Genomic DNA, 26,733 nt, shown 5'->3' with positions numbered 1-26,733 from the left:
AATACCTTGTATATAACAGGCACTGCACTAGGTGCTTGGGATATATAAGTAAAGAAGACAGAGATTCCTTCCCTTGTGGAACTTACATTCATGCATTACAAACTTCTCAGTTATTATTTGTTTAGCACATCTGGTTTATATGTGACTTTTTGAATCATTTGATACCTATATTGCTTCTAGTGCTGAGTTCAACACTTGTCGTAATTAGATGCCTGCTTCTAAGTCTCCTGATAGGTATAGTTAATGTTGTATTAAAGCAATGACTGTATGCAGTTATATTTTTATTAGAAATACTGAAACAATGACTATTTTTATAAATTGTCCTTTTGTTTTGGATCGTCTCTGGTCATAGATATATACTATAGCTTTTGGCTTGGTATCCATTGATATCAGTATCTCTTAAATACAGGGTGCTGTATACACTATAATTAATTACTGTATCATTACCAGAATAATCAGTAATTTAAAGCTGTTAATCATGTTGTATTATGAACGACCCAGTTCTTTTTAAATGTCAGTGTGTAAGTTAGCTCAACTGATGAAGAACCAACCTGCAATGCAGGATACCCTGGTTCAATTCCTGGGTGGGGACGATTCCCTGGAGAAGGGATAGGCTACCCTGGTGGCTCAGAGGTTAAAACATCTTCCTGGAATGCAGGAGACCCAGGTTTGATCCTTGGGTTGGGAAGATTCCCTGGAGAAGGAAATGGAAACCCACTCCAGTACTCTTGCTTGGAGAATCCCATGGAGGGAGGAGCCTGGTAGGCTACAGTCCATGGGGTCACAAAGAGTTGGACATGACTGAGTGACTTCACGACACGACACAACACGACACAACCCACTCCAGTGTTCTAGGGCTTCCCTGTTGGCTGAGATGGTAAAGAATCCGTCTGCAATGCGGGAGACCTGGATTTGATCCGTGGGTTGGGAACATCCCCTGTAGAAAGGAATAGCTGTCCACTCCAGTATTCTTGCCTGGAGAATTCCATGGACAGAGGAGCCTGGCAGGCTACAGTCCATGGGGTTGCAAAGAGTTGGACACAAGTGAGCCACTTTCACTTCACTATGAAGATAAATAGTGCCTGGGTTTTTAAGAGAGGAGGAAAGACTTTTTTGTTATGCCTGGCTGAATAGACGAGGGCCAGCTAGAATATTGATTGAGTTGAATCATATTACAGTAAAAGGTGTACTAGGGACTGTTGACTATTAACCTGAAGGTGTGTGTTTGCATGTGTATGTGTGTATGTATGCCTGTGTAAGAAGAGATAGTTCAGATTCAGAATCTTATATAATTGATTATGCAGAGTAATTTGAGCCAATATGATATTTAATCAAGCTGTTTTCCTCTTCATTTTGCCTGCTGTATTGGAAATACATTACCATGTAATAGGATGAGTGGAAGTTAGGAGGTCATTACAGAGGTTGTAGAATGAGTAGAATTGGTGGCAGTGGAGATCGGAGTGCAAGGATTTTGGAGAGGTTGGGAAAATAAAATGCATTAGATTTCTTGATAAATTAGTAATAAATTATGGGATAGAGAGTAAGTGAACATTAACATCTAGGTTTCTAATTTGGTTGAATTGTGGTGACAATCACTGAGGTAGGACACCCTGGAAAACGATCAGGTTTAGGGAGAAAGAATATGAGTTCAAATTTGAATATATTGATTTCTGGAGCTCAGAATTTGTGGGGAAGGGTAATAATGCCCAGAGATGAGAGAGTGGAGAGAATTAGATCATTGAGGGAGAGTGGAGAGATTGACAGCTTGAAACATTTTAATAGAGGAGAACAATCAGCAGTTGGGTTTGTGAGGAGGGAAAAGAGAGTGCTTTGTCACTGATGCCAAGGAAACAAAATGGTCAGCAGTGGAAGGACTGAAAAATGTCTCTGGAATTTAGTGGCATGGAGAGAGGTCATGCATTACTTATATAAAAGAGAGAAGCCATGCTGAAATGAGCTGAGGAATGAGTGTGAGGGAAGAAATAGAGATAATGTACAGTCATCGTTACGGAAATTTGATGTGCAAAGTGGGAAGACAATATGACATCTGGAGTGTTGTGTGGGGTTGAATAAAAAGGTTTCTTTTATATGGGACATATTTATTGGAGTTTTAATAGCTGTAGATACACAGTGCTGGCATTGAGCTCTGTATAACATGTTCAGTTCAGTTCAGTCACTCTGTTGTGTCCGACTCTTTGTGACCCTATGGACCACAGCATAGGCCTCCCTGTCGATCATCAACTCCTGGAGTTCACCCAAACTCATGTCCATTGAGTCAGTGATGCCATCCAGCCATCTCATCCTCTGTCGTCCCCTGTTCCTCCTACCCTCAATCTTTCCCAGCATCAAGGTCTTTTCAAATGAGTCAGTTCTTTGCATCAGGTGGCCAAAGTATTGGAGTTTCAGCTTCAACATCAGTTCTTCCAATGAACACCCAGGACTGATCTTTAGGATGGACTGGATGGATCTCCTTGCAGTCCAGGGGACTCTCAAGAGTCTTCTCCAACACCACGGTTCAAAAGCATCAATTCTTCGGCACTCAGCCTTCTTCACAGTCCAACCCTCACATCCATACATGACTACTGGAAAAACCATAGCCTTGACTAGACAGACCTTTGTTGACAAAGTAGTGTCTCTTCTTTTTAATATGCTGTCTAGGTTGGTCATAACTTTCCTTCCAAGGAGTAAGCGTCTTTTAATTTCATGGCTGCAATCACCATCTGCAGTGATCTTGGAGCCCCAAAGAATAAAGTCAGCCACTGTTTCCACTGTTTCCCCATCTATTTGCCATGCAGTGATGGGACCAGATGCCATGATCTTCGTTTTCTGGATGTTGAGCTTTAAGCCAATTTTTCACTCTCCTCTTTCACTTTCATCAAGAGACTCTTAAGTTCTTCTTCACTTTCTGCCATAAGGGTGGTTTCATCTGCATATCTGAGGTTATTGATATTTCTCTTGGCAATCTTGATTCCACCTTGTGCTTCTTCCAGCAGTTTTCATTCCAATCCCAAAGAAAGGCAAAGCCAAAGAATGCCCAAACTACTGCACAATTGCACTCACCTCATACGCTAGTAAAGTAATGCTCAAAATTCTCCAAGCCAGGCTTCAGCAATATGTGAACTGTGAACTTCCTGATGTTCAAGCTGGTTTTAGAAAAGGCAGAGGAACCAGAGATCAAATTGCCAACATCCACTGGATCATTGAAAAAGCAAGAGAGTTCCAGAAAAACATCTATTTCTGCTTTACTGACTATGCCAAAGCCTTTGACTGTGTGGATCACAATCAACTGTGGAAAATTCTTCAAGAGATGGGAATACCAGACCACCTGATCTGCCTCTTGAGAAATCTGTATGCAGGTCAGGAAGCAACAGTTAGAACTGGACATGGAACATCAGACTGGTTCCAAATAGGAAAAGGAGTACATCAAGGCTGTATATTGTCACCCTGTTTATTTAACTTATATGCAGAGTACATCATGGGAAACGCTGGACTGGAAGAAACACAAGCTGGAATCAAGATTGCCGGGAGAAATATCAATAACCTCAGATATGCAGATGACACCACCCTTATGGCAGAAAGTGAAGAGGAACTCAAAAGCCTCTTGATGAGGTGAAAGTGGAGAGTGAAAAAATTGGCTTAAAGCTCAACATTCAGAAAACGAAGATCATGGCATCCAGTCCCATCACTTCATGGGAAATAGATGGGGAAACAGTGGAAACAGTGTCAGACTTTATTTTTTGGGGCTCCAAAATCAGTGCAGATGGTGATTGCAGCCATGAAATTAAAAGACGCTTACTCCTTGGAAGGAAAGTTATGACCAACCTAGATAGCATATTCAAAAGCAGAGACATTACTTTGCCAACAAAGGTTCGTCTAGTCAAGGCTATGGTTTTTCCTGTGGTCATGTATGGATGTGAGAGTTGGACTGTGAAGAAGACTGAGCGCTGAAGAATTGATGCTTTTGAACTGTGGTGTTGGAGAAGACTCTTGAGAGTCCCTTGGACTGCAAGGAGATCCAACCAGTCCCTTCTCAAGGAGATCAGCCCTGGGATTTCTTTGGAAGGAGTGATGCTAAAGCTGAAACTCCAGTACTTTGGCCACCTCATGCGAAGAGTTGACTCATTGGAAAAGACTCTGATGCTGGGAGGGATTGGGGGCAGGAGGAGAAGGGGACGCCAGAGGATGAGATGGCTGGATGGCATCACTGGCTCGATGGACGTGAGTCTGAGTGAACTCCGGGAGTTGGTGATGGACAAGGAGGCCTGGCGTGCTGCGATTCATGGGGTCGCAAACAGTTGGACACGACTGAGCGACTGATCTGATCTGACTCTGCATATAAGTTAAATAAGCAGGGTGACAATATACAGCCTTGACGTACTCCTATCCTGATTTGGAACCAGTCTGTTGTTCCATGTCCAGTTCTAACTGTTGCTTCCTGACCTGTATACAGGTTTCTCAAGAGGCAGGTCAGGTGGTCTGGTATTCCCATCTCTTTCAGAATTTTCCATAGTTTATTGTGATTCACACAAAGGCTTTGGCATAGTCAGTAAAGCAGAAATAGATGTTTTTCTGGAACTCTCTTGCTTTTTGTATGATCCAGCTCATGTCAGCAATTTGACCTCTGCTTTCTCTGACTTTCCTAAAACCAGCTTGAACATCTGAAAGTTCACGGTTCACGTATAACCATGTAGTACATGTAGTATATTAAACATGTAATATATTTAATTACTCTGAATTACTCTTTTATTATTCATTATGGAACTCATAATTCAGAATACTTTGCATTTAATTTCATGAGAAATGAGCTTAGCCCTTGGCACACTGTTGTTTTTAGTTAGTTTTATTTTATACTAAGAGTTCAGAAACTCACCTTGGCCTCAAATCATTTATGTTTTTCCTATTTAAAAGTATGTTGTTGCTGTTGTTGTTTAGTCACCCAGTCATGTCCGACTCTTTGCAACCCCATGGTCCGTAGCATGCAAGGCCTCCCTGTCCCTCACCATCTCCTGAAGTTTGCCTGAGTTCATGTCCATTGCATCAGTGATGAGACTCAAATAATAAAATTACAAAAATGATCCTTTTATGAAACTGCTCCTGCCTCTCTTTGGTGCACCATTCTTTTGCTAATTTTAAATGCAGTTGGAGATTGAAGAATAAGCAGCTGGAAGGAAACCCATGTGTCATATAGTTTACTCAGGTGTAAGTCTCATCAGGAACAGTTAATAATCTTTCTACCTGACATATTTTTTTAAAACAACTCTTTTTTTTAATTCTTTCATTTTTTGTGGGGTCTGTGCTAAGTCTCGGAGAAGGCAATGGCACCCCACTCCAGTACTCTTGGCTGGAAAATCCCATGGACGGAGGGGCCTGGTAGGCTGCAGTCCCTGGGGTCGCTAGGAGTTGGACATGACTGAGCGACCTCACTTTCACTTTTCACTTTCATGCATTGGAGAAGGAAATGGCAACCCACTCCAGTGTTCTTGCCTGGAGAATCCCAGGGACGGGGAGCCTGGCGGGCTGCCATCTATGGGGTCGCACAGAGTTGGATATGACTGAAGCGACTTAGCAGCAGTGCTAAGTCTCATTGCTGTAAGGGCTTTTCTCTAGTTGAGGTGAGCGGGAGCTGCTCTCTAGTTATGGTGTGCAGGACATAACATTGTAACATTGTTATGTTATGACATAACATTGTTGTAGCCTCTTTTGTTATGGAGCGTGGTCTCTAGAGCACAGGCTCAGTAATTGTGGCAGGTGGGCTTAGTTGCTCAGTGGCATATGAGATCTTCCCAGACCATGGATCTAACCCTTGTATCCTGCATTGATAGGCAGATTTTTTTTACCACTGAGTCACCAAGGAAGCCTCTACTTGACGTATTTTAAGGAGCATATTTGGCTATGGTGTTTTTCCAAATTAATTTATTTTTTAATTGAAGTCCACTGGAGAAATTTAAAGACTTGAAATGACTTTTTTTGTGTGTATGATTATAAAAGGATTCAAGATCATTGTAAATGTTTCAAACAGTATAGAAAAATAAAAGGAATACTTTCTCTTAATTCTATTACATAAATATTTTGGTGTTCATTCTTCCATATTTTTTCCCTATGCATGTCAAAAGCAGGTTTCAAAATAGTATGTGTTAAGGAGAGAGTGTGAGAGAGAGAATGCGTTTTTAAAATAATACCATATATGCTATTTTGAAACCTGCTTTTTTCACTTAGCAGCATAATTAAGGTTCTTTAATGGTGCCATGGCGTGTTAAATCGTGTAAGCTCTACCTCTTTTTACTCTGTTTTGCTTCAAGCCTGTCAGTATCATCAGCTTAGGTTCTCTAACTCAGCAATATAAAAGTTTTCCCTTAAGAGGCTGAAAGAAAGCAGAATGGTCACACATTTGATGGTTTATTATAGATATTAATGGGATGAGTTTACTTGAACTTGCAAGTTACAGAAGTTGTTACAGTTTTTCTGAGATAGTTGGGTTATGAGAGTATGGGGAAAGCTTGGAACATATTTTCAAATGAAGGACATGCCAAAACTGAGGTCTGGGCTGCATTTGGAAGAGTGTAAAGATAAAGAAGTTGGTAAAGTAGGCAGGAGGCCAATTTCAGAAAATAGACATATGGTTTCTATGACTTCACAGGTTCAGAACCTGAAGCCAAAACCTGGGATGTTAGACCAAACCACAGTGCATCTTTAAAGTTTGGATGGTTACGTTAGGTAAGAGATTAAAGGTGAGCAGCAAATAAAAGTAGAGATAAAGTCTGAACAAAAAGGTGTGGAACATAGCCCCAGGTTCAAGCTAGGCATAGGCTGGGAACTACAATTCAGTTTTGGTTCAGTTGGGCAGGTTATCAGAGTCACATACCTGCTACGTGATCACTGGCTTCATGACAATGTATTTGTCTTTGTTCAGGTTCTAAGCACCCTTCAGTTCAGTTCAGTTCAGTCGCTCGGTCGTGTCCGACTCTTTGCGACCCCATGAATCGCAGCACGCCAGGCCTCCCTGTCCATCACCGACTCCCGGAGTTCACTCAGACTCACATCCATCGAGTCGGTGATGCCATCCAGCCATCTCATCCTCTGGCGTCCCCTTTTCCTCCTGCCCCCAATCCCTCCCAGCATCAGAGTCTTTTCCAATGAGTCAATTCTTCGCATGAGGTGGCCAAAGTACTGGAGTTTCAGCTTTAGCATCATTCTTTCCAAAGAACACTCAGGGCTGATCTGCTTTAGAATGGACTGGTTGGATCTTGCAGTCTAAGGGACTCTCAAGAGTCTTCTCCAACACCACAGTTCAAAAGCATCTTTTTTTCAGCACTCAGCCTTCTTCACAGTCCAACTCTCACATCCATACATGACCACAGGAAAAACCATAGCCTTGACTAGAGGGACCTTTGTTGGCAAAGTAGTGTTTCTGCTTTTGAATATGCTATCTAGGTTGGTCATAACTTTCCTTCCAAGGAGTAAGCGTCTTTTAATTTCATGGCTGCAATCACCATCTGCTGTGATTTTGGAGCCCCCAAAAATAAAGTCTGACACTGTTTCCACTGTTACCCAGTCTATTTCCCATGAAGTGATGGGACCAGATGCCATGATCTTAGTTTTCTCAATGTTGAGCTTTAAGCCAACTTTTTCACTCTTCTGTTTCACTTTCATCAGGACGCTTTTTAGTTCCTCTTCACTTTCTGCCACAAGGGTGGTGTCATCTGCATATCTGAGGTTATTGATATTTCTCCCAGCAATCTTGATTCCAGCTTGTGCTTCATCCAGCCTGGCATCTCACATGATGTACTCTGCATATAAGTTAAATAAATAGGGTGACAGTATACAGCCTTGACGTACTCCTTTTCCTATTTGGAACCAGTCTGTTGTTCCATGTCCAGTTCTAACTATTGCTTCCTGACCTGCATACAGGTTTCTCAAGAGGCTGGTCAGGTGGTCTGGTATTTCCATCTCTTTCAGAATTTTCCACAGTTTATTGTGATCCATGGGTAAAGCTGCTAAGTCTATGTGGCTGGGGAATTGAATAGGTCTTATGAGGTTTGTAGGAAAGGGCTAGTTTCTTCCTTTTGCAAGCACTTTGGATCAGGATTTAGAGGTATAGTCAAGGTGTTAATAGGTCTCTTTTCTGATCCACTCTCAGCATCCCTAGCCCCCAGTCCTTGCTGCACACACCGTACATTCATCTCAGGGGATTCAAATGGCTCTTTTTATGCCTTGAAATGCTGCCTGAGAATATACAGTTAACACATTCATTATTATGAGTAAGTTCTTCTAATGTTTAAAAAGTAAATGAGAGGAAGGAGGGTGGGATAATGTGGTTCACTAATAAGCAAGATGCAGTCAAGAAAAAAAGTTGAAGATGTTACTAAACTTAAACACTACTAATATTATTTCATGCCGCTTCCTTCCATTTGCCTCCTGATTCAGTCTTACACTTTAAAAAAAAAAATATAAACTCACTAATATATTTTCCATAACAGCAGCAGATCAGTAGTGGTGAAGGGAGTATGAATGGTTTATTTTCTGTTTTCTCAGGCACAGTAACCTTGGTGCACGACCAAAGGGACTGTCCACTCTGGTGAAGAATGGTGTTCCTGAAGCATTGAGGGCAGAGGTATGGCAATTATTAGCAGGCTGCCATGACAACCAAGCGATGCTGGATAGGTACCGACTTCTTATCACAAAGGTAGGAGCTCTTTTCATGTTATTCTCATGTGACAATATATTAAGTAAATCCTGTTTTCATAGCTCCAATAAGTCATAAATGCTTTGAACTTTTTGAAAAGCTATACTGCATTGTTCGGTGACTTTGCCTTTTGTTCTGAACACTTGTTGAATAGTGATAAACAATGGACTGTAGTCATCTATGAACACTTAATGCCTTGGCTTTCATTTTTTTCGTTTTAGTGATTGTTATAACTATTTACTACGTCGGAATATACTTATATTTCAAATACTTTCAATTAACCTTTCTTACTGTGTGAGATTTATATACAGTTGTACACAGTATAATTGTACTCTAGTATAATTTTAAAGTCAAATTAACTTGAAATTATGACTGTTTGTGCTTATGTAACCTTACACGTAGATGATGTGGATAGTTGCCCAGATCCTTATCCTGTCAGGAGCCTCTGGTTCCAATGTAAATTCCTCTGCTTATGTCCAAAAAACTGATTTTAGAACATGCGTAATCTTGGCTCCTAGGCTTTCTTCTTAGGTCTTACCTCCCAATTTCTTAATCTAGTCTAAATCATGGATTTTAAAATAATGATAACTTTTTTTAAAAAATAAAATCTCTATTCATAAAGGAATTTTTTTGTTCAGTAAGACTTTACTCCTCAGGCTACATCAGCTTTTAAAATTCTTCAGCCCCTCTAATTCCTTCTCCCCTCCCTTACCTCTTTGCCTCCAATCCTTCCACAGATATTTTCTGAGTTCCTAGTATATTCAGTCACTGCTCAATTCATATATTAAACAACCCTTTATACCATTTGTAATTAGTATTTTCTGTAGTGGGATGTTCAGGATAATCCGTTGATGTTGGGGGCAGAGATATCTAAAGTTCCATTTGCAATTTTAAATTTGCAAATACAAAATGATGTTAAGCTATGCTCATATTTGCTATGCTTTGGTACCTTACTAAGTCCTTGGGGCTAATGGCCACTTATCCCTTGTGGTTCAGGAGTGAGGTGGGGGAAGAAGGGACTTGCACACTTTGGAATGAAATAACAGTGGTGCCCACACTCATGTATTCACTTTTAGAATATTAAGTTTTCTTGCAGTTTGCATGCATTAGGTTAGGTGGATTTACAGGTTATCTAGTTCTAATCTTCATAGGATAGATGAATGGTTTACAAAGATTGATGTCACAGGATGCTACATATCAAGATATTAAAAAAGAGAAACACACTACTCTTTTCCTTCAGTCAAAAACTAATATTATGATAATGGATGACAAAGCAACTACTTTGGGAAATAAATTCATGTTATAGAAACGGATGTTTGAAACATTTGGCAATTTGAACATCACTGTGATTTTTGTGATTGAAAACTGCATGTCTGTGTTATAAAAAAACTCTTACCATTTTCTTTCTTTGAAATCTGGAATCATAAATTTCAAGAACATTTAAATCTTACGCAAGTAGTTGCAGGAAATTTGAGACTGATTGTTAGAAATATAAAAATTCACTGCCTTCTGATTTATTAAGAACACTTTGAGAAAATGAGGAATCGCCTAGCTCTATTTCATCAAAATGGTTGATGGGTGGGACTGAAACAGGTGATGCGCCTCTGCTCTGTGTTAGTGTTTTCCAGATATGATCATGATTAAAATCATGAATCAAAAACCTGATTTGGGAATGCTTTCAAACTGTCATTTCATAAATTGCTTGACAAACATATTAAAAGATAAGGAGTCATAATGTATGATTCTGTCCATATGAAATGTTCAGAATCGATATGTCTATAGAGACCGAAAATAGACAACTATTTGTCAGGGTATGGAGGAGGGGAGGAATTGGGAGTGACTGCTAACAGGTTTGAGGTTCCGTTTTGGGATGATGGAAATATTCTGGCATTAGATGTGACGGTTTCTCACCATTGTGAATATACTAAAAACTAGTGAATTGTACACTTTGGTGAATATTATGTCATATAAAGTTTATCTTCATAGAAAAGTTACAGAAAATAGAAAAATTAAATGACCCATATTTTATATTGAATAGTATTTTTGTAGTATTTTTGTCAAGCAAACATTTTTCATTAAAAAAAATCTTTTTTTATAGTCTGTTTCTATGCTTTATAGTATTTTTATTAGTACAGTAGCACTTGTGAATAATAAACATAAATAATAAATATACATATATTGGAAGTTTATGCTCAGACATTTTTATTAATGATACCCATCTGAGCAAAAATGTCCAGAGACCATAACTCTTGGCATCAAATCACTTTTTCCTGTGAGTAAGAAATTGTATACTTTTAATGACTGTTTATGGGGTAGCAGCTACTGTCATATTCCTTTCTTCGCTAAGAGGCTTTGTTAATTCATACCTTTTAAGATTTCAAACTTTGAGAGAAAAATGAAAATAGTCTGACACAATGATGTTTATAAACTCCAGACTATATAGTATATGTTTTTATATGTGATAAAAGCTTTACTAAGCATATACTTATACACATATACTAAGCACCATGGTGGTTTTGAATATACAGTTTTCAGGAAGAAGATCCAAGAGACAGAATGACATAAATGTTTTCATTGAATAAAATATTCCCAGACTCCTTTCACTCTGGAATTCTGACAGTGGTTTACTTTCTGCCTGAGAAGACTGGAGGGAGGAAAAAGCCATATTGTTTTTCTTTGGCAGTAGTAGGCAGATGCCTGGCCTTTGCCACTTGTGAGATTTTCATCTGCTCTGGACATTCCCTTATGAATCTCCCGCCTTCATTCTGTGTTCCTTTTCCCTGCAGTTTCCTATCTTGATTAGCAGCGGCAACCTCCTGATTCTTTGGGCTGTAGTTGTGGCAGACCTAAAAGCTAGCAGTGATGTTCCCAATCTTTTGGTCTTCCAGTGTTTAAGGACCTAAGTCCTTGTATTAATCCATTTTGAAGTGTTTAACAGGTTCTGTGTCCCTGACTGAACTCTGATATATTTGGTCTATGCTTGTCACCTTGTTGTCTCAAATGACTTCTCTGCATTGTATTGTGTCCAGTTAAGAGGAAAGGAAAGACAAAACCATCCAAACTTGAGGTTAAAGGAATAGTCCTCCATACTGCCAAGTTCTGCCCAATATTTCTGAAATCAGCTGCAAGGTTAGGGATCCCCAGTGCCATTCTCACTTCATACTAGTTGGCTACAAATTTGGGGGTCCCCATAGACTCCTGCAATTCATGGGATCGCAAAGAGTCGGACACGACTGAGCAACTGAACTGAACTGAACTGAATAGACTCCCCCAGGCATGTAGCAAAGTGTTATACTTATGATTACAAGTTTTTTTTTTTAATAGAAAAAAGATATACATCAGATATAAATTAGAGTCAGCCAAAGGAAGAGATACATTGGAAAGAATCTGCAACTGCAAGGGTTCCGAGGAAGCTTACATTGTCCTCAGGGACACCTTAACTTCCCAGCATCAATCTATAGTAGTATGCATCACCAACCCAGGCATTTCAGCAAGCTTTGGTGTCCAGAATTTTTATTGGGGTTTCTTTATATATATAGTTAGAGACTTCCCTGTTGGCTCAGATGGTAAAAGCATCTGCCTACAATGCAGGAGATCCAGGTTCAATCCTTGGGTTGGGAAGATCCCTTGGAGAAGGAAATGGCAACCCACTCCAGTATTCTTACCTGAAAAATCCCATGGACAGAGGAGCCTAGCAGGCTACAGTCCATGGGGTTTCAAAGAGTCGGACATGACTGAGCGACTTCACTTGACTATATATATAGTTAATCTTTATATATATGAAAGTGAAAGTGAAGTCGCTCAGTTGTGCCCGACTCTTTGCAACCCCATGGATGGTAGCCTGCACCAAGCTCCTCCATCCATGGGATTTTCAAGGCAAGAGTACTGGAGTGGGTTGGCATTTCCTTCTCCAGGGAATCTTACCAACCCAGGGATTGAACCCAGGTCTCTCACGTTGTAGACAGATGCTTTACCGTCTGAGCCACCTTTATATATATAGTTAATCATATATATGGGTGATTGATTGAATCATTGCCAACCATTTGGTTGAACTAAGTTTTTAGTCTTCTTCTTTCCACTGAGATTGCTTTGAAATCACCTGGCTCAACAACCCTATCCTCTAATTTCATGGTTGGTCTTTCTGGCTTGGCCAGCTCCCATGCTTAGTCCTCTTCTTAGAATAAACTATCTATGGTCTTCCATGAGTCACCCAAAATGTAAGCATAAATTGTAAGAGGTGATTGGTGGGTCCCACCGTGAATGACAAAGATGCCTCTGTCATTTGGGAAATTCCAAGTGTTGAAAGGTTACCTTCCATGAGCCTGAACTTTCCTTGAATCTAGAACTCTTTGGCATATCTGGACCAGGTGTGTCACCCTTATAAAGAGCTTTTCCTTAAACCCCCAGACAACAACTTCCACTTAATTTCCTTGACCAGGATTCTGTTACATGACTGTCTCCATGGAAAGCTGGGAAATATTTTTTTTAAATGGTATGTTGTGGCTCCTCTTCATCCACTGAAATATGAGTTTATTAATAAGAAAGAGAGACTTGATACTAGGTAGACATCTGCCTTTCTCTGCAACACCTGCCTATTGATAGTGACAGTGATTGAGCTTTGTTGTGGAATAATTTATAATGAACTAATGGCACCCCACTCCAGTACTCTTGCCTGGAAAATCCATGGACAGAGGAGCCTGGTAGGCTGCAGTCCATGGGGTCACTAAGAGTCGGGAACGACTGAGCGACTTCACTTTCACTTTTCACTTTCATGCATTGGAGAAGGAAATGGCAACCCACTCCAGTATTCTTGCCTGGAGAATCCCAGGGACGGGGGAGCCTGGTGGGCTGCTGTCTCTGGGGTCGCACAGAGTTGGACACGACTGAAGCGACTTAGCAGCAGCAGCAGCAGCAAGCTTAGTAGCTTATTTTAGGACAGCAAATGTTTACTAATCGCCATTTGAGATTGACTAATAATGTATAATTTAAAGATAGTATAATAAATATTTTCACCTTTGGTTTATAAATCAATGACCACATAAAATTTTTAATGTTATTAATATTTCTATCATTAACAGTGCCATTTATAAAAAGCATTTTAATATAAACAATGTAGAAATGTGTGGCTCTGATCATGTGCCTTTATTCAGACTCTCAAGTCATAACATTTCTGTGAGAGGAAGTACAGTGGTATATTTAACTTCATTGTCTTCCTTGCTTGATAGCCAAACATAATAAAAATAAGATGAATAATGACAGTATTGTTCTTTCTCTGTGCTTTCGGGTAGAAATCAGACAGCAAATGCTTGTAGCCAAGAACATTAAGAATGCACTTTGGTGGTGAATGCATATGAGCTTAGGAGATGCTCAAGAGAAAGAACATGAATACCTAGAGGATTTTCAGTAAAAAGTGCCTGCGTGTTTAGTCCAAAGCTGGTAGTATTTTCTTTTGGTCCCATTAATCTCTCCTCTCTTATTAAGGTAATGGCAAGAATTCAAGGTCAGTTAATGAACTGGTTCAGCTTGAACAAATAAACTTGCTAAAATCACTCCCAAATATATCAAATAATATAAGGAAGAAGGAAAAGGTGATTGGGCTCTTAGGAGAAAAACTAGTCTGTTTAACATTTCATCCTTTGGTAGTAGTGTGCTGGTTCACTCTTTGAAAAAACAAATCACATTCTGAAGCATTCTTTTCAGGTGAGATGGCATATAGCCAGCAGACTGGATCAGCCTGTCATCTGCTTTGTGTAATCATCAGTACAATACATTAAAGAATAGTATCCCTTGCTCACTCAAGCTTGTACTTCCTGTTTCATAGACATACTATTCCTACTCTTTATTACTTACTTTCTGTTCTTCATTGTAATACCTGACTAAGCCCTGAAAATATGCTTGATTTTGTGACTCCATCATATTAGCATATCAACCTTTGCCTTGGGGGAGGGAGCTGTCACAGTGCGCTTTTAGTCGATTAAAGCACTTTGCAAGCCTTTTTGACTGATAGGAAAAAGACTTTAGGGACCAAAGTTTTAAAAAGGATGGAAAACTCTAGACAGATTTAAGGTGAACCAGGACGGGAGCTGCAGACTAACTGGTAACCTTAATCTGGAGCTGAGGACCAAACAGAACAAGCCAGATGAGCTGATCCATCTAAATCATGGAGAAATTATGTTAACTCCAGTGCCAGGATCAGGGAACTATTAGGTACAACTTGCCTTGGTGAAAGCTATAACTCCACTTTGGGAGAAAATGGTGCTCACTCTGGAGGGAGGATGAGATGGTTGGATGACATCACCAGCTCAATGGACATAGTCTGAGCGCACTCCAGGAGATCGCGAAGGAAGGGAAGCCTGGCGTGCTGCAGTCCATGGGGTCACAAAGTCAGACACGACAGCGACTGAACAATTGGAGGGAGACCATGGGTTCAGATTTCAAGCTCTGCTGGTTACTAGCTCGTGACCTTGGGCAAATTCCTTAATTATCCTTCATCTCATTTATAAAGTGGTCTTAATAATACATATTGTATAGAATTGGGAGGATTGAATAAGATAATAAGGTAGTTTACATAAAGCATTCAGAGCATGCCTAATACATGGTAAGCACGCGTTAGTGATAGGGGATGAGAAAAATTATAAAGCAGTGTATGTTTCAATGTTAAATGAGTAGCATGGAAAAGAAGGAAATATGGAGATTACTATGGGTTTGTGATATCTGTGCAGATTAAGGACATTCTCCTGAGCAATAAAGAGAAAGAAGGAAAATGAAATATGTGTAACACTTTTATGTACTTGTGCCACTGATTCATCCTTTAATTTATTAAACATGCAGGTGTTTTCTCTGTGAAGAGTAACACTGGTATCTTATCTAGTAGAAATGCACAGTCCAGCGGGGGAGTCAGTCTGGAAGGCAGAGGAACGGTGATGACATGGTTAAGTTCTGTGACAGAGATATGAACAAGGTGATAGGGGAGCACGGAGACTGCAGGAGCCAACTCTTTTGCCCAGGGGCCAAGAACAGGAGGGTGTGTTTAGGCTTAGGCAATGCCATACCCAAAGACACAGAGTTGTGAAAAGTTGTGCCATGGTCAGAGGCTGTAGGAAATTCAGTATGAGCCACAGGGCACTCTTCACCATCAACTTCAGGTCAGCAAGGACTGTGAATGGATTTGCTCACTGCTGTAATCTTAACACTAGGACTGCCCTCTAGCAGATGCTAAAACATACTTGTTGAGAGAACCAGTGGAAAGTGTGATGGATATTATGTCTAGTGCTTTCATATGCTCTTTCCAGGTAAACCTGACAACTTCAGCGATGGCAGTCCCATTTTTATCATCGATGAGATGGGAGGTTCAGAGAGTTTGAGAGACCCACAGTTACTAAATAGAAAAGTTAGTATGTGAATCCATAAAGTAGAAAAGTCTAAAATAGATGTGAAGGGGATAGGGCATTCTTATGTTTTGTCTTTTAAAGATCCTTTGGAAGGGAAAACTCTTTCTCTGTATTTTCTCCATCATTAATCATTAAGGGTAATAAAAGGTTAAAGAAATACAAGCAGTATTGTCCCCTTTTCTCTACTTTATGCTAATCATTGTATGGAAATGAGATTTTAGTTTACTTGAGGAATTCTGTTTATAGCAAAAAACATGTATAAACTTTCCATATGATAGAAAATTTCTAACAGTACTTTATAGAATCAGTAATAGAAAAGCTGAAATCACCTAACTTCAAGCTGTCCCTTTTCAAGTGGGTGTTCACACATCTTTCCTAAAGTTGATGTGAGGCTTCAACCACTGTTTGCTGCTACATGGTTTCTGCCAGAGGCTGAGGACGCCGACACTGTTGATGGATCAGTGGCAGACTTGTACCACATACTTCTGAAAGTATAGTTTCTTTATTGCTTATCATTGAGATTTCTTGTTATTTCTATTAAATTAGCATTCTTCATAATATTGAGGTGATCTGAAAGGGCAATGGAAGAATTGTAACCTTGCTGCTCCTTATAGAAACAAAAAGAATTTAGAGCTTCAAAGATTAGGATTAAATCTTTTTAAAAAGAATATTTAATTTTGGTTACAGCGGATCTTTGTTGCTGGGTGCAGCTTTCTCTGGTTGTGGTGAGCTGGGGCTACTCTTCGTTGTGGTGCACGGGCTTCTCACTGTGGTGGCTCCTCTTGTGGCGGAGCTCAGGCTCTAGGTGTGTAGGCTTTAGTACTTGCAGCTTACAAGTTCAATAGTTGTGGTGCATGGGCTTAGTTGCTGCACAGTACGTGGGATCTTCCCAGACCAGGGATTGAACCTGTGTCCCCTGCATTGGCAGGCAGATTCTTGTCCATTGTACCACCAGGGAAGTCCAGAATTAAATCTTAATTGCTGGCTTTAGGAGCCCCTGAGTATGACAGGGTAAGAGTATAAGAAAATGACAACATTTTCACACATTATGAGACATCTGACATACGGAAGATTGTGTGTGTTTTAGGGCAATCTGCATTTTATGTAGCTTTACAGAAATGTATGTACAATTTTTGTAATTACATGGCATGTGTGGTATAGTTTATCGTCTGATTACTGCTTATATAACATAGCAAGTATTAGACTGTAATTCTCTCCTTTTTTGTAGAAGTGATCTAATTGATAACATTCATGCTTTATATTTTGTTAAAATAAGCTTTTAATTGATAAGCTTTCAGAAGTAATGTTATCATAAGCCATTTCCTTCTCTCAATTAAATTTTCTTTTTTCCAAATGAATCTTTTCTTTAAGAAGTGTTTGTATATATATGTGCACACACACAATTTCTTTTTAAAGGATTTAAATTCTAGTGCTAGATTGACCTGAATGTGAGTCTCACCCCTGCCATGTATTAACTTGTGATCTTGAGAAGTTATCTCAACTTTCTAAGCCTTAGCTTCATCATTTGTAAAGCACAGATAATAGTAGTACCTACTAGAATTGTTGTGGGAATTAAGTAAAATGATAAAGTGCATGGTGTATAGTGTGTATTTAAGATACAAATGTATGATATTAGTAATAATGGACATTTGTATCAGTGTATACTGCTACTTTAGTGTTAGTCAACTTCCAGTCACATAGTTTTCATGAGAGCATATAATGTGAACAGTAGCTGATAGAATTAAGCATTAATCTTTTTAGAAGTATGAAAAAATCAGATTTGTCTTTTTTTTTTTTTCCTTCTGGCTAGTGAATATCATAGAATGTTTGATCCTTAAACTTGGCTTTATAATGCTTATATGAATTATTATTTAGTCATTATGCATATTCAAGTACATAATAAAGTTAAATGATATTCTCTAAAAATCACTACTAATGGCTATATGATGTAATCAAGACTGCAAGGCAGATAAAGTGTCATTCACTTATTAATTCACTCATTCAGTAACTCATTATTGAGCATCTTTTATGGGCCACACCCTGTGCAGTTTCTAAGCCTGTGTAGACAAAAGGGGCTCACAGCTTTGAGGAGCATGGCCTAGGGAAAGCCAGACCTATATGCAGATAGATCAAATATATAATGATACAGGTTATAACAGGTATTTTAACCAAGTGTGTGGAATATGAAAGAGGTAGTGGCAGTTCTGCTTGGGTGAGTCAGGGAAGACTTCATGGGGAAGTTGATGCCTGAGATGGGAATTTGACATGTCTGAGTGGGATGGGGAGGGAGTAGTCTACATGATGATTCAGGTGCCCTTTGGTGACTTAGCTTGGATTATCCTGGAAGCCTTAGGAAGTGAAGTCAGTGTGTTCCTTCCTTCCCTCACTTCCACCAGTTGGCTAACTGCATCCACTACTTATGGGTCAGTGTTTGTTCCCTGGTAAAATGAAAAGAACATAATACAAGTTTATTCTTCTTAGAATAAGTATGTGAAGTGAAAAACCTTAGAAAATATGTCATATCAAAGTGGATATTTATATTTAATTAATGTACCTAGAGTTGATGTAATCATCATAATTGGTTGATGTACCTAGAGTTGAAGTAATAGAATTTGAACAAGTAATTTTACAGTATCTATTCGGTAAATGAGTACCTACTGTGTGTCAGGTACTGTGCTAGGATGGTAATGCACATTCATTTTTAAAATCAGTGAACTGAAAAATACCATCTACTGGCTAAGTACAAAACAGTAAAACTTGCAAAGAAGAAGTCTAATTTGACATAGTACAGAGAGCATATGCTTAAACCTCTATCAGCAAGTAAAAAGGGCAAAGTTGTAAGTAGTTGGTAGTTTGGTAGTTGCTGCCAAAAAATATTTTTTGGAATATAAATAAAAAACAGCAGTAAGAGTGGCCTGTTTTAAGATTCTGCAAGTTCTCTGCTTTCTTGAGCATTGTATGGACAGATAAAGCTTTACTGTGTTTATTCTTGTCAGGTTATTGGTACTGCTCAGAGTAAAGCCTGTCTTCTCTCTGTTCTCCAGTGTATTATTGTAGCAGATGGCTTTTAATAAAACATGTAGCTAAAGAAAAAATTTTACCCTATTTTAGTGGAATGTACTGTAGTTATAATTACTGGACAGTCTCAAGAGGGAATGTTTAAATTGGTTTTTTTTAATGATCAAATGAAATTTAGTGAATATTTGAAAAGTGAAATTAGGAATCAGTTACATTTTATTTTCAGTTTCCCCAACTAAAGTAAACTTTGTATGTCATTTAACCAGGTAGATATTTGCTTTTTCTTTACATGGCTTAATTTTTAAAAATTCAATGCTGCATGTTAGTCAAATAACATTCACCACTAGTTTCGTTGAGAGGCAGGGCATTGCTTAATTACATAGCTGTTCTGTTGTCTGTCATCACCTTGTCTGTTTGTAGGAAATGAGCTTTTTGATAGAATGGGGTTACTCCTGCTGAGTCTGTACCATTGGTATTATAAAAGTCACAGAGTCTTGTACGGGTATATTACTGATATTGCCATAAAATTTATACAAACTTCTCCAGAAAATTTATAATTCTTTAAAATTTATTAACCAAAAAAATAAGGGGAGCAAGAACACTAAAGAATACCCACTGTGTTGTAATGAAATGACTTGAACATGTACATACTGGAAGGTCTATATTAAAGGAAACTTAAGAATTATTGAGATTCTTTAAGAAAATGTACCTTTTATTTTCTTTTGCATGATAAGGGTGATGGTTTCTTAATACATAATTATACCTTTGCTTGTTATTTATAGGATAAATTTTATTAAATTTTCTTTGTTCTCATTACCTGAGATCTTTAATTTTCTATCATATCAATATGGACAACCACATGTATAAAAACTATGATGATATTTGTGAATCTGAGACGTCAGAATTTTCCCCCCAGCATCGATCGATATGTTTCTATAAAAAGTTAAAAATATATTCTTAATTGTTTTCATCTACTTAAGTGATAATGTTCTAGTACTGAGTATTGTTTTTGTTATTCTTTAAACATAGTAAATAGTTTTGAGGTAAATTAAAGGAAAAGATGATTTTCTAATGAATTAGAGTAGGAGAGAAGGCGATGGCACCCCACTCCAGTACTCTTGCCTAGAAAATCCCATGGACAGAGGAGCCTGGTAGGCTGCAGTCCATGGGGTCGCTAGGAGTCAGACACGACTGAGTGACTTCACTTTCACTTGTCACTTTCATGCACTGGAGAAGGAAATGGCAACCCACTCCAGGGTTCTTGCCTGGAGAATCCCAGGGACGGGGGAGCCTGGTGGGCTGCCATCTCTGGGGTTGCACAGAGTCGGACACGACTGAAGTGACTTAGCAGCAGCAGCAGCATACTGTTTTGAGAGAAGACTTTTGGGCTATTGCTGAGCATGGATTCAGTGGCATAAAAGCTGTATTTATAGCTATAGAATTAAGGATAAGAGGAAGGCACTAATATTTTTCTTAAATCTCATAATTTTCAAGAGGCTGAGGTTATAATGTGATTCCTGGGTCCCAGTTTTATAATAACTGTGTTGGACTTCAGAGAAGGCAATGGCACCCCACTCCAGTACTCTTGCCTGGAAAATCCCATGGATGGAGGAGCCTGGTAGGCTCCAGTCCATGGGGTCACTAAGAGTCGGGCACGACTGAGTGACTTCACTTTCACTTTTCACTTTCATGCATTGGAGAAGGAAATGGCAACCCACTCCAGTATTCTTGCCTGGAGAATCCCAGGGACAGAGGAGCCTAGTGGGCTGCCCTCTATGGGATCGCACAGAGTCGGACACGACTGAGGCGACTTAGCAGCAGCAGCAGTGTTGGACTTATCTGCATACATTTCTAGAGCATATTTATATTTTATTGGATAATATAGTGTAATAAGTTTTCTCCAGGGTTTTTCTTTGGCTTTGATTTACTTTTCCATTCAAATTTGTGCTTAGATAAGTTTAATTCCCTGGTGACTCAGACAGTAAAGAATCCTCCTGCAGTGAGGGAGGCCTAGGTTCGATCCCTGGGTTAGGAAAATCCCCGGAGGAGGGCATGGCAACCCACTCCAGTATTCTTGTCTGGAGAATCCCCATGGACAGAGGAGCCTAGTGGGCTATGGGGTTACAAAGAGTCCTGGGGTTGCATGGGGTTGTAAAGAGTCGGACATGATTGAGCGACTAAGCACAGCACATGTTTACTATTAATTAGTGCCAAGGTTAAAAAAAAAATGAAAGTGGATATCCATGAGGCAGGCACAAAGATCCCCCCTCCTCCAGCATATTATGTATTTCTGCTTGTATTTTAGTGACAGTTTTATTTGCAACTTCTTGCTTGATTACTTCATGACCTTCTCAGTATCTTCTCTTTCTATGTCTCTTTATACTTTATATTTCTTTGTCTCTCCATCATATATTTCATTCTTTTTTATTACCTGCCTTCCTTTCTTAACTGTCATAATGTAGTTCTGAAAAGTGGGATTTTTAAAAATTTGTTGTTTTTTATTTGCTGGGTTTCATGTTACCAGTGAATTTCTCAGATTAGGCTGCTTTTTACTTACATGGCTTTTAGTTGATTTTTAAACTAACAAGACAGTAGATTGTGTCGTCATACAGAAGCTGTCATTTTGTTGTTCTCTGTATTCCCAGAGCCTGGCATTAGTTCTTACTAAATATTTGTTGAATATCTATATGAATTAAATGCTTTAGGTTAGTACTTCATGATTTGAATAAAAAAAGTAGGAGTTAATGGCTGTGACATTGTATGTAAAGAATTGGATTAGAAATTATGAGTGTTGGGTTTTTTTAAATAGAACATTTCAAGTTATAGATCAGAGCTGATTAATTGAAGCCTCACTTTTTTCGTCACATTTAATGAGTAGCTTTTAGGGACCAGACACAAGACTAGTCCTTGAAAAGTTGTCTTTTTAATTTATTCTTTCTTGTTATCATTACTTCTTTCCAGATTATGTAGTCTATATGTAATTTCTAATATGCATACAAAGACCTGAACATTTGACATCGACTATGTCTCTTACTGCAGACTCAATCCTAGTTCCTATTTCCTTTTTTCATCAAATAGGAAAAAAATAAGCAAATAAGCAAACCCAGAAGAAACACTGAGTAAATTTAAGCTTATCATAGCCTTAGAAAAGTTCAGTTTCTTTGTGAAATTTCTTGAACTGCTTCAAGAAAATACTAGGTAAATGCCATGTTGGGGATACTCTTGATGCTGCAAAATTTTTTTAGATTTAAAGCTTTAATGTACAGACTGGCTTTTGTCTTAATATATTCATTTCATAGAGTGTTTCAAACTAAATATTGTAATTAATTCAATATGTTGCAATTTTGAAAGAATAGTTACACCATAACAATTAAATATGATTCTTATTTGTTGCCTTTTTTCTCTATGTTAAATCTTTATTTTTTATAGTATCACAATTTATCGATTATACTTCTATTAAGCACACAAAAGACTTTAATTTTTTACATACAAACTTTTTTTATCCCTATGAATGGCAAAGAAAAGTGAAAGTGAATGCCTCTCAGTTGTGTCTGCTCTTGCCACCCCATGTACTATAATGTAGTAGGTAGCCTTTTCCTTCTCCAGGGCATGTAGGTAAAAGTTGCTCAGAACTTTAAAATTTTTGGATTGGAATATTATAGGTATGCACATTTTCTTCTACAAGAGAGAGCTTTACTTGTTACTACTGTCAGAATAATTCAATCACTTCTACCCTTTAAGAGGATGATCTCTGACATGTTTAAAAAAGCTACTTAATCTTTTAATAGATGACTAATTTTTTGACGACAGCATCATGAAACGTTTACCTTGACACCTGTAAAAATGATGTGAAAAGGAACAATTTCATTGAACTCTTGAACCTTCAGTCCGTGTTTGAAAAAGTATAATTAGTAATTTTTAATTGAATGCTTATGTTAATTTTTTTACCCTCTTTCTAGTTGGTACTTAGGTACACTAAGTAAGGTTCTGTCTTTTCATACAAATTATTTAATCAAAGTCTCTGAGGCTCTCTTGCTTTACTTTCTAGGGACCTCAAATCTTTACTTTTGTTGTTCACTTGTTAAGTCATGTCCGACTCTTTGCGACCCCATGGACTGCAGCACACCAGGCTTTCTGGTCCTACACTATCTCCTGGAGTCTGCTCAAACTCATCCTTTGAATCAGTGATGCTATCCAGCCATCCCATCCTCTGTTGCCCCCTTCTCTTCTTGCCCTCAATCTTTCCCAGCATCAGGGTCTTGTCCAATGAATTAGTTTTTCGCATCAGGTGGCCAAAATATTGGAGCTTCTACTTCAGCATCAGTCCTTCCAATGAATATTCAGGATTGATTTCCTTTAGGATTGACTGGTTGGATCTCCTTGCAGTCCAAGAGACCCTCAAGAGTCTTCTCCAACCCCACAGCAAAAGCATCAATCCTTCAGCACTCAGCCTTCTTTTTGGTCCAACTCTCACATCCATACATGATTACTGGAAAAACCACAGCTTTGACTAGAAGGACCTTTGTCAGTGATGTCTCCGTTTTTTAATACACTGTCTAGATTTGTCATAGTTTTTCTTCCAAGGAGCAAGTGATTTTTAATTTTGTGGCTACAGTCATTGTCCACAGTGATTTTGGAGCCCAAAGAAATAAAATCTATCACTATTTCCACTTTTTTCCCATCTGTTTGTCATGAAGTGATGAGATCAGATGCCTTGATTTTCATTTTTTAAGTGTTAAGACAGCTTTTTCACTGTCCTCTTTCACATTCATCAAGAGGCTCTTTAGTTCCTCTTAGCTTTCTGCCATTAAAGTATTATCTCCATATCTGAGGTTGTTGATATTTCTCCTGGCAATCTTGATCCTAGATTGTGAACCATGCAGCCCAGCATTTTGCATGATGTACTCTCCATATAAATTAAATAAGCAGGGTGACAGTATACCACCTTGATGTACACCTTTCCCAATTTTGAACCAGTCGGTTGTTCTCTGTCCAGTTCTAACTGTTGCTGCTTGTCTTGCCTATAGGTTTCTTAGGAGACAGGTAAGGTGGTCTGGTATTCCCATCTCATTCTAGGCCCCACATCAGACTTCCCAACCTGGAGATCTGACAGAGGAACTGGGAATACCCCGGGAATCTAACTTTGAAGGACAGCAGGATTTGATTTCAGAACTTCCACAGGACTGAGGGAAACAGAGATTCTTAGAGGGCACAGATAAAATCTTGTGTGTACCAGTACCCAGAGGAAAGGAGCAGTCACCCCACAAGAGACTGAGCTAGACCTGCCTGTGAGTGTTTGAGGATCTCCTGTGGAGGTCTGGGTCAACTGTGGCCTGCTGAAGGGACACAGGCCATGGCAGCAGCAGTCCTGTGAGGTGGATGTTGGCATAAGTCCTTTTTGGAGGTTGCCAGTAGCCCTATAATTGAGCCTGCAGACTCTAGGACTAAGCAGCTAACAGGCCAAACAACTAACAGGGAGGGAGCATAGCCCCACCCATCAGCAGACAGTTGGATTAAAGATTTACTGAGCATAACTCAGTCCTCCAGAGCAAGACCCAGTTTTCCCCAGTGTGTCCCTCCTATCAGGAAGGTAGAACTATAATCCCACAGCCTCCAGAATGAAAACCACAATCACAGAAAGCTAACCAAAGTGATTGGATGGATCATAACCTTGTGTAACTCTAGGAAGCTGTGAACCATGCTGTTCAGGGCCACCCATGCTGGCTGGGTCATGGTGGAGAGTTCTGACAAATTGTCACTGGAAAAGGGATTGGCAAATCACTTAAGTATTCTTGCCTGGAGAACCCCACGATCTTTACTTTGATGGGTTTCAAAGATCAAGTATGTGCAAAGATGATTTGCATATGTTTACAAAATTTCTGTCTCATTTAGATCAACTATAGAGTTGATCATGCAGTCAAAAAGGTAATTGATCTTTATTACATACTACTGAAAATCAAGATTTTCTAAGTAAATAAAGTTATTTGAGAACCTTAAGGAAGTGAAGGAATTCCCCTAGATAATCTACATGTTCTTTTTTTTTTTTTTTTCCCCTTTTGGGTCTGATGATAACACCTCTCCATGTAGCTATAGTTTTTCCAACTCACTTTTTGTGAGAGAAGGTCCTTTCCCAGCTGATCAGAAAACAGGTTGAGCTTGATCCTAGAGAAAAGATGATACTTAGTAGTACAGTGAGGAGAATTGTTCATCCCAGTGGCACAGTGTAGTCTTACATTAAGTGTTCTGGGACTAATTAATCAGGAAACTACTCTAATTAAAAGGGAAACTGCTCATCAGCTGCCTGCTCAGCTGTAGACTTATAGCTACTTGCTCTCTGGGTTCTAGCAACGTTCTTTAACTGCTTATGTCTCCTACGGGAAAGGGGTAATTTAAGAATTTCTAGCAGATTGTTTTGTGGTAATAAACTTTGGTATTTGATGGACTTGTTTTCAGATATAAATTTACATAATAGCAATAATTCTGGAGTTAGAATATTTTGGCTGACCTGCAAGGCTTTCTAACTTATAATCTTGTCATCTTACCATGTTTTCTAAAACCCGGAATAAACCATGCTATATGAAAAGTATCATAGTAGATAACTTTTGGGTTTGTATATGCATATGTGCCCAGTCTTGTCTGACTCTTTGCGACTCTATGGACTGTAGCCCTCCAGGCACTTCTGTCCATGGGATTCTCCAAGCGAGGATACTTGGAGTGGGTTTTCATTTCCTTCTCCAGGGGTTCTTCCATACCCAAGGATAGAACCTGGGTCTCCTGTAACTCCTGCCTTGTCAGGCGGATTCTTTTACCACTGAACCATATGGGAAGCCCCGGGTTTGCATATATATACATATAAGCAAATATATATATATATATATATATATATATATATATATAATGTACAAGATCAAAATAAACATAAATATCTAACAACAATTAGTGAATTTATCTATTTAAGTCATACTGGATTTTCTGTTACTTAACATTCTCTCTTACCTGAAGTCATCTTAGAGAATTACTGTATACAAGAAAGTACTTAACAAGGGTATGTGTTTTATGTATGTGTTATATGTCTTGTTTCCTAGGCCTTTTTATGTTTGTGATGATTATTATATACAGCTAATCAGTTATTTCTTAATTTACCAAATCATAATTGATAAGGGACTACTAATGAGAACTTTATCATTTTTCCTGATGTTGCTTTTGTTAATTTTACTCCCTGTCTTTTGATATTTGTCCTAATACACATATGGGGGTTTATTAGTTTCTAAAATCAGCAGATATTTGGAAGAATTAGGAAGATAAGGGCAGGAAAGCTATCCTTAGTGAGGGCTAGAATTGTAACTTACTCTTCCTTGTATCCTTACCAGCCTCCCATTCCCACCCATTGGCACATGGTAGAGTCAGAGCATACTTTTGTAAAGTTGATTTGAATTGCAGCCTTATGGCAATCAATTTATTCTGTGCAATTATTTCAAATTGGTTGTAGTTCAAGATGGTAAATCTTACACAGATGTTTGCTGATACAACACAATCTAATACTTACAAACCTCATGGCATGCTTAGCCAGGGCAAACATAGTCTCAAGAATGAAGGTGTAATTGCTTTTTAAAGGTAGATGCATTTCTTTTAGACCTGTAG

General features: G+C 38.8%; 1 protein-coding gene across 3 annotated transcripts in view; it reads left to right on the top strand.

Annotated features, from left to right (window-relative positions):
- The window catches only part of RABGAP1L (RAB GTPase activating protein 1 like), a 736,110-nt gene that overhangs the window by 209,515 nt on the left and 499,862 nt on the right, over positions 1–26,733 (top strand). For all 3 annotated transcript variants that reach the window (XM_025287225.3, XM_025287224.3, XM_025287226.3), the window contains exon 13: positions 8,533–8,683. In XM_025287225.3, the coding sequence (XP_025143010.1) occupies positions 8,533–8,683 (151 nt within the window). The remainder of the gene's footprint in view (positions 1–8,532; positions 8,684–26,733) is intronic.

The sequence above is a fragment of the Bubalus bubalis genome, chromosome 5, assembly GCF_019923935.1.
Source record: "Bubalus bubalis isolate 160015118507 breed Murrah chromosome 5, NDDB_SH_1, whole genome shotgun sequence".
In the NCBI taxonomy this organism is placed as follows: Eukaryota; Metazoa; Chordata; class Mammalia; order Artiodactyla; family Bovidae; genus Bubalus; species Bubalus bubalis.
Note: the sequence above shows the minus strand (reverse complement) of the source record. Positions and strands in the feature narration are given on the sequence as shown.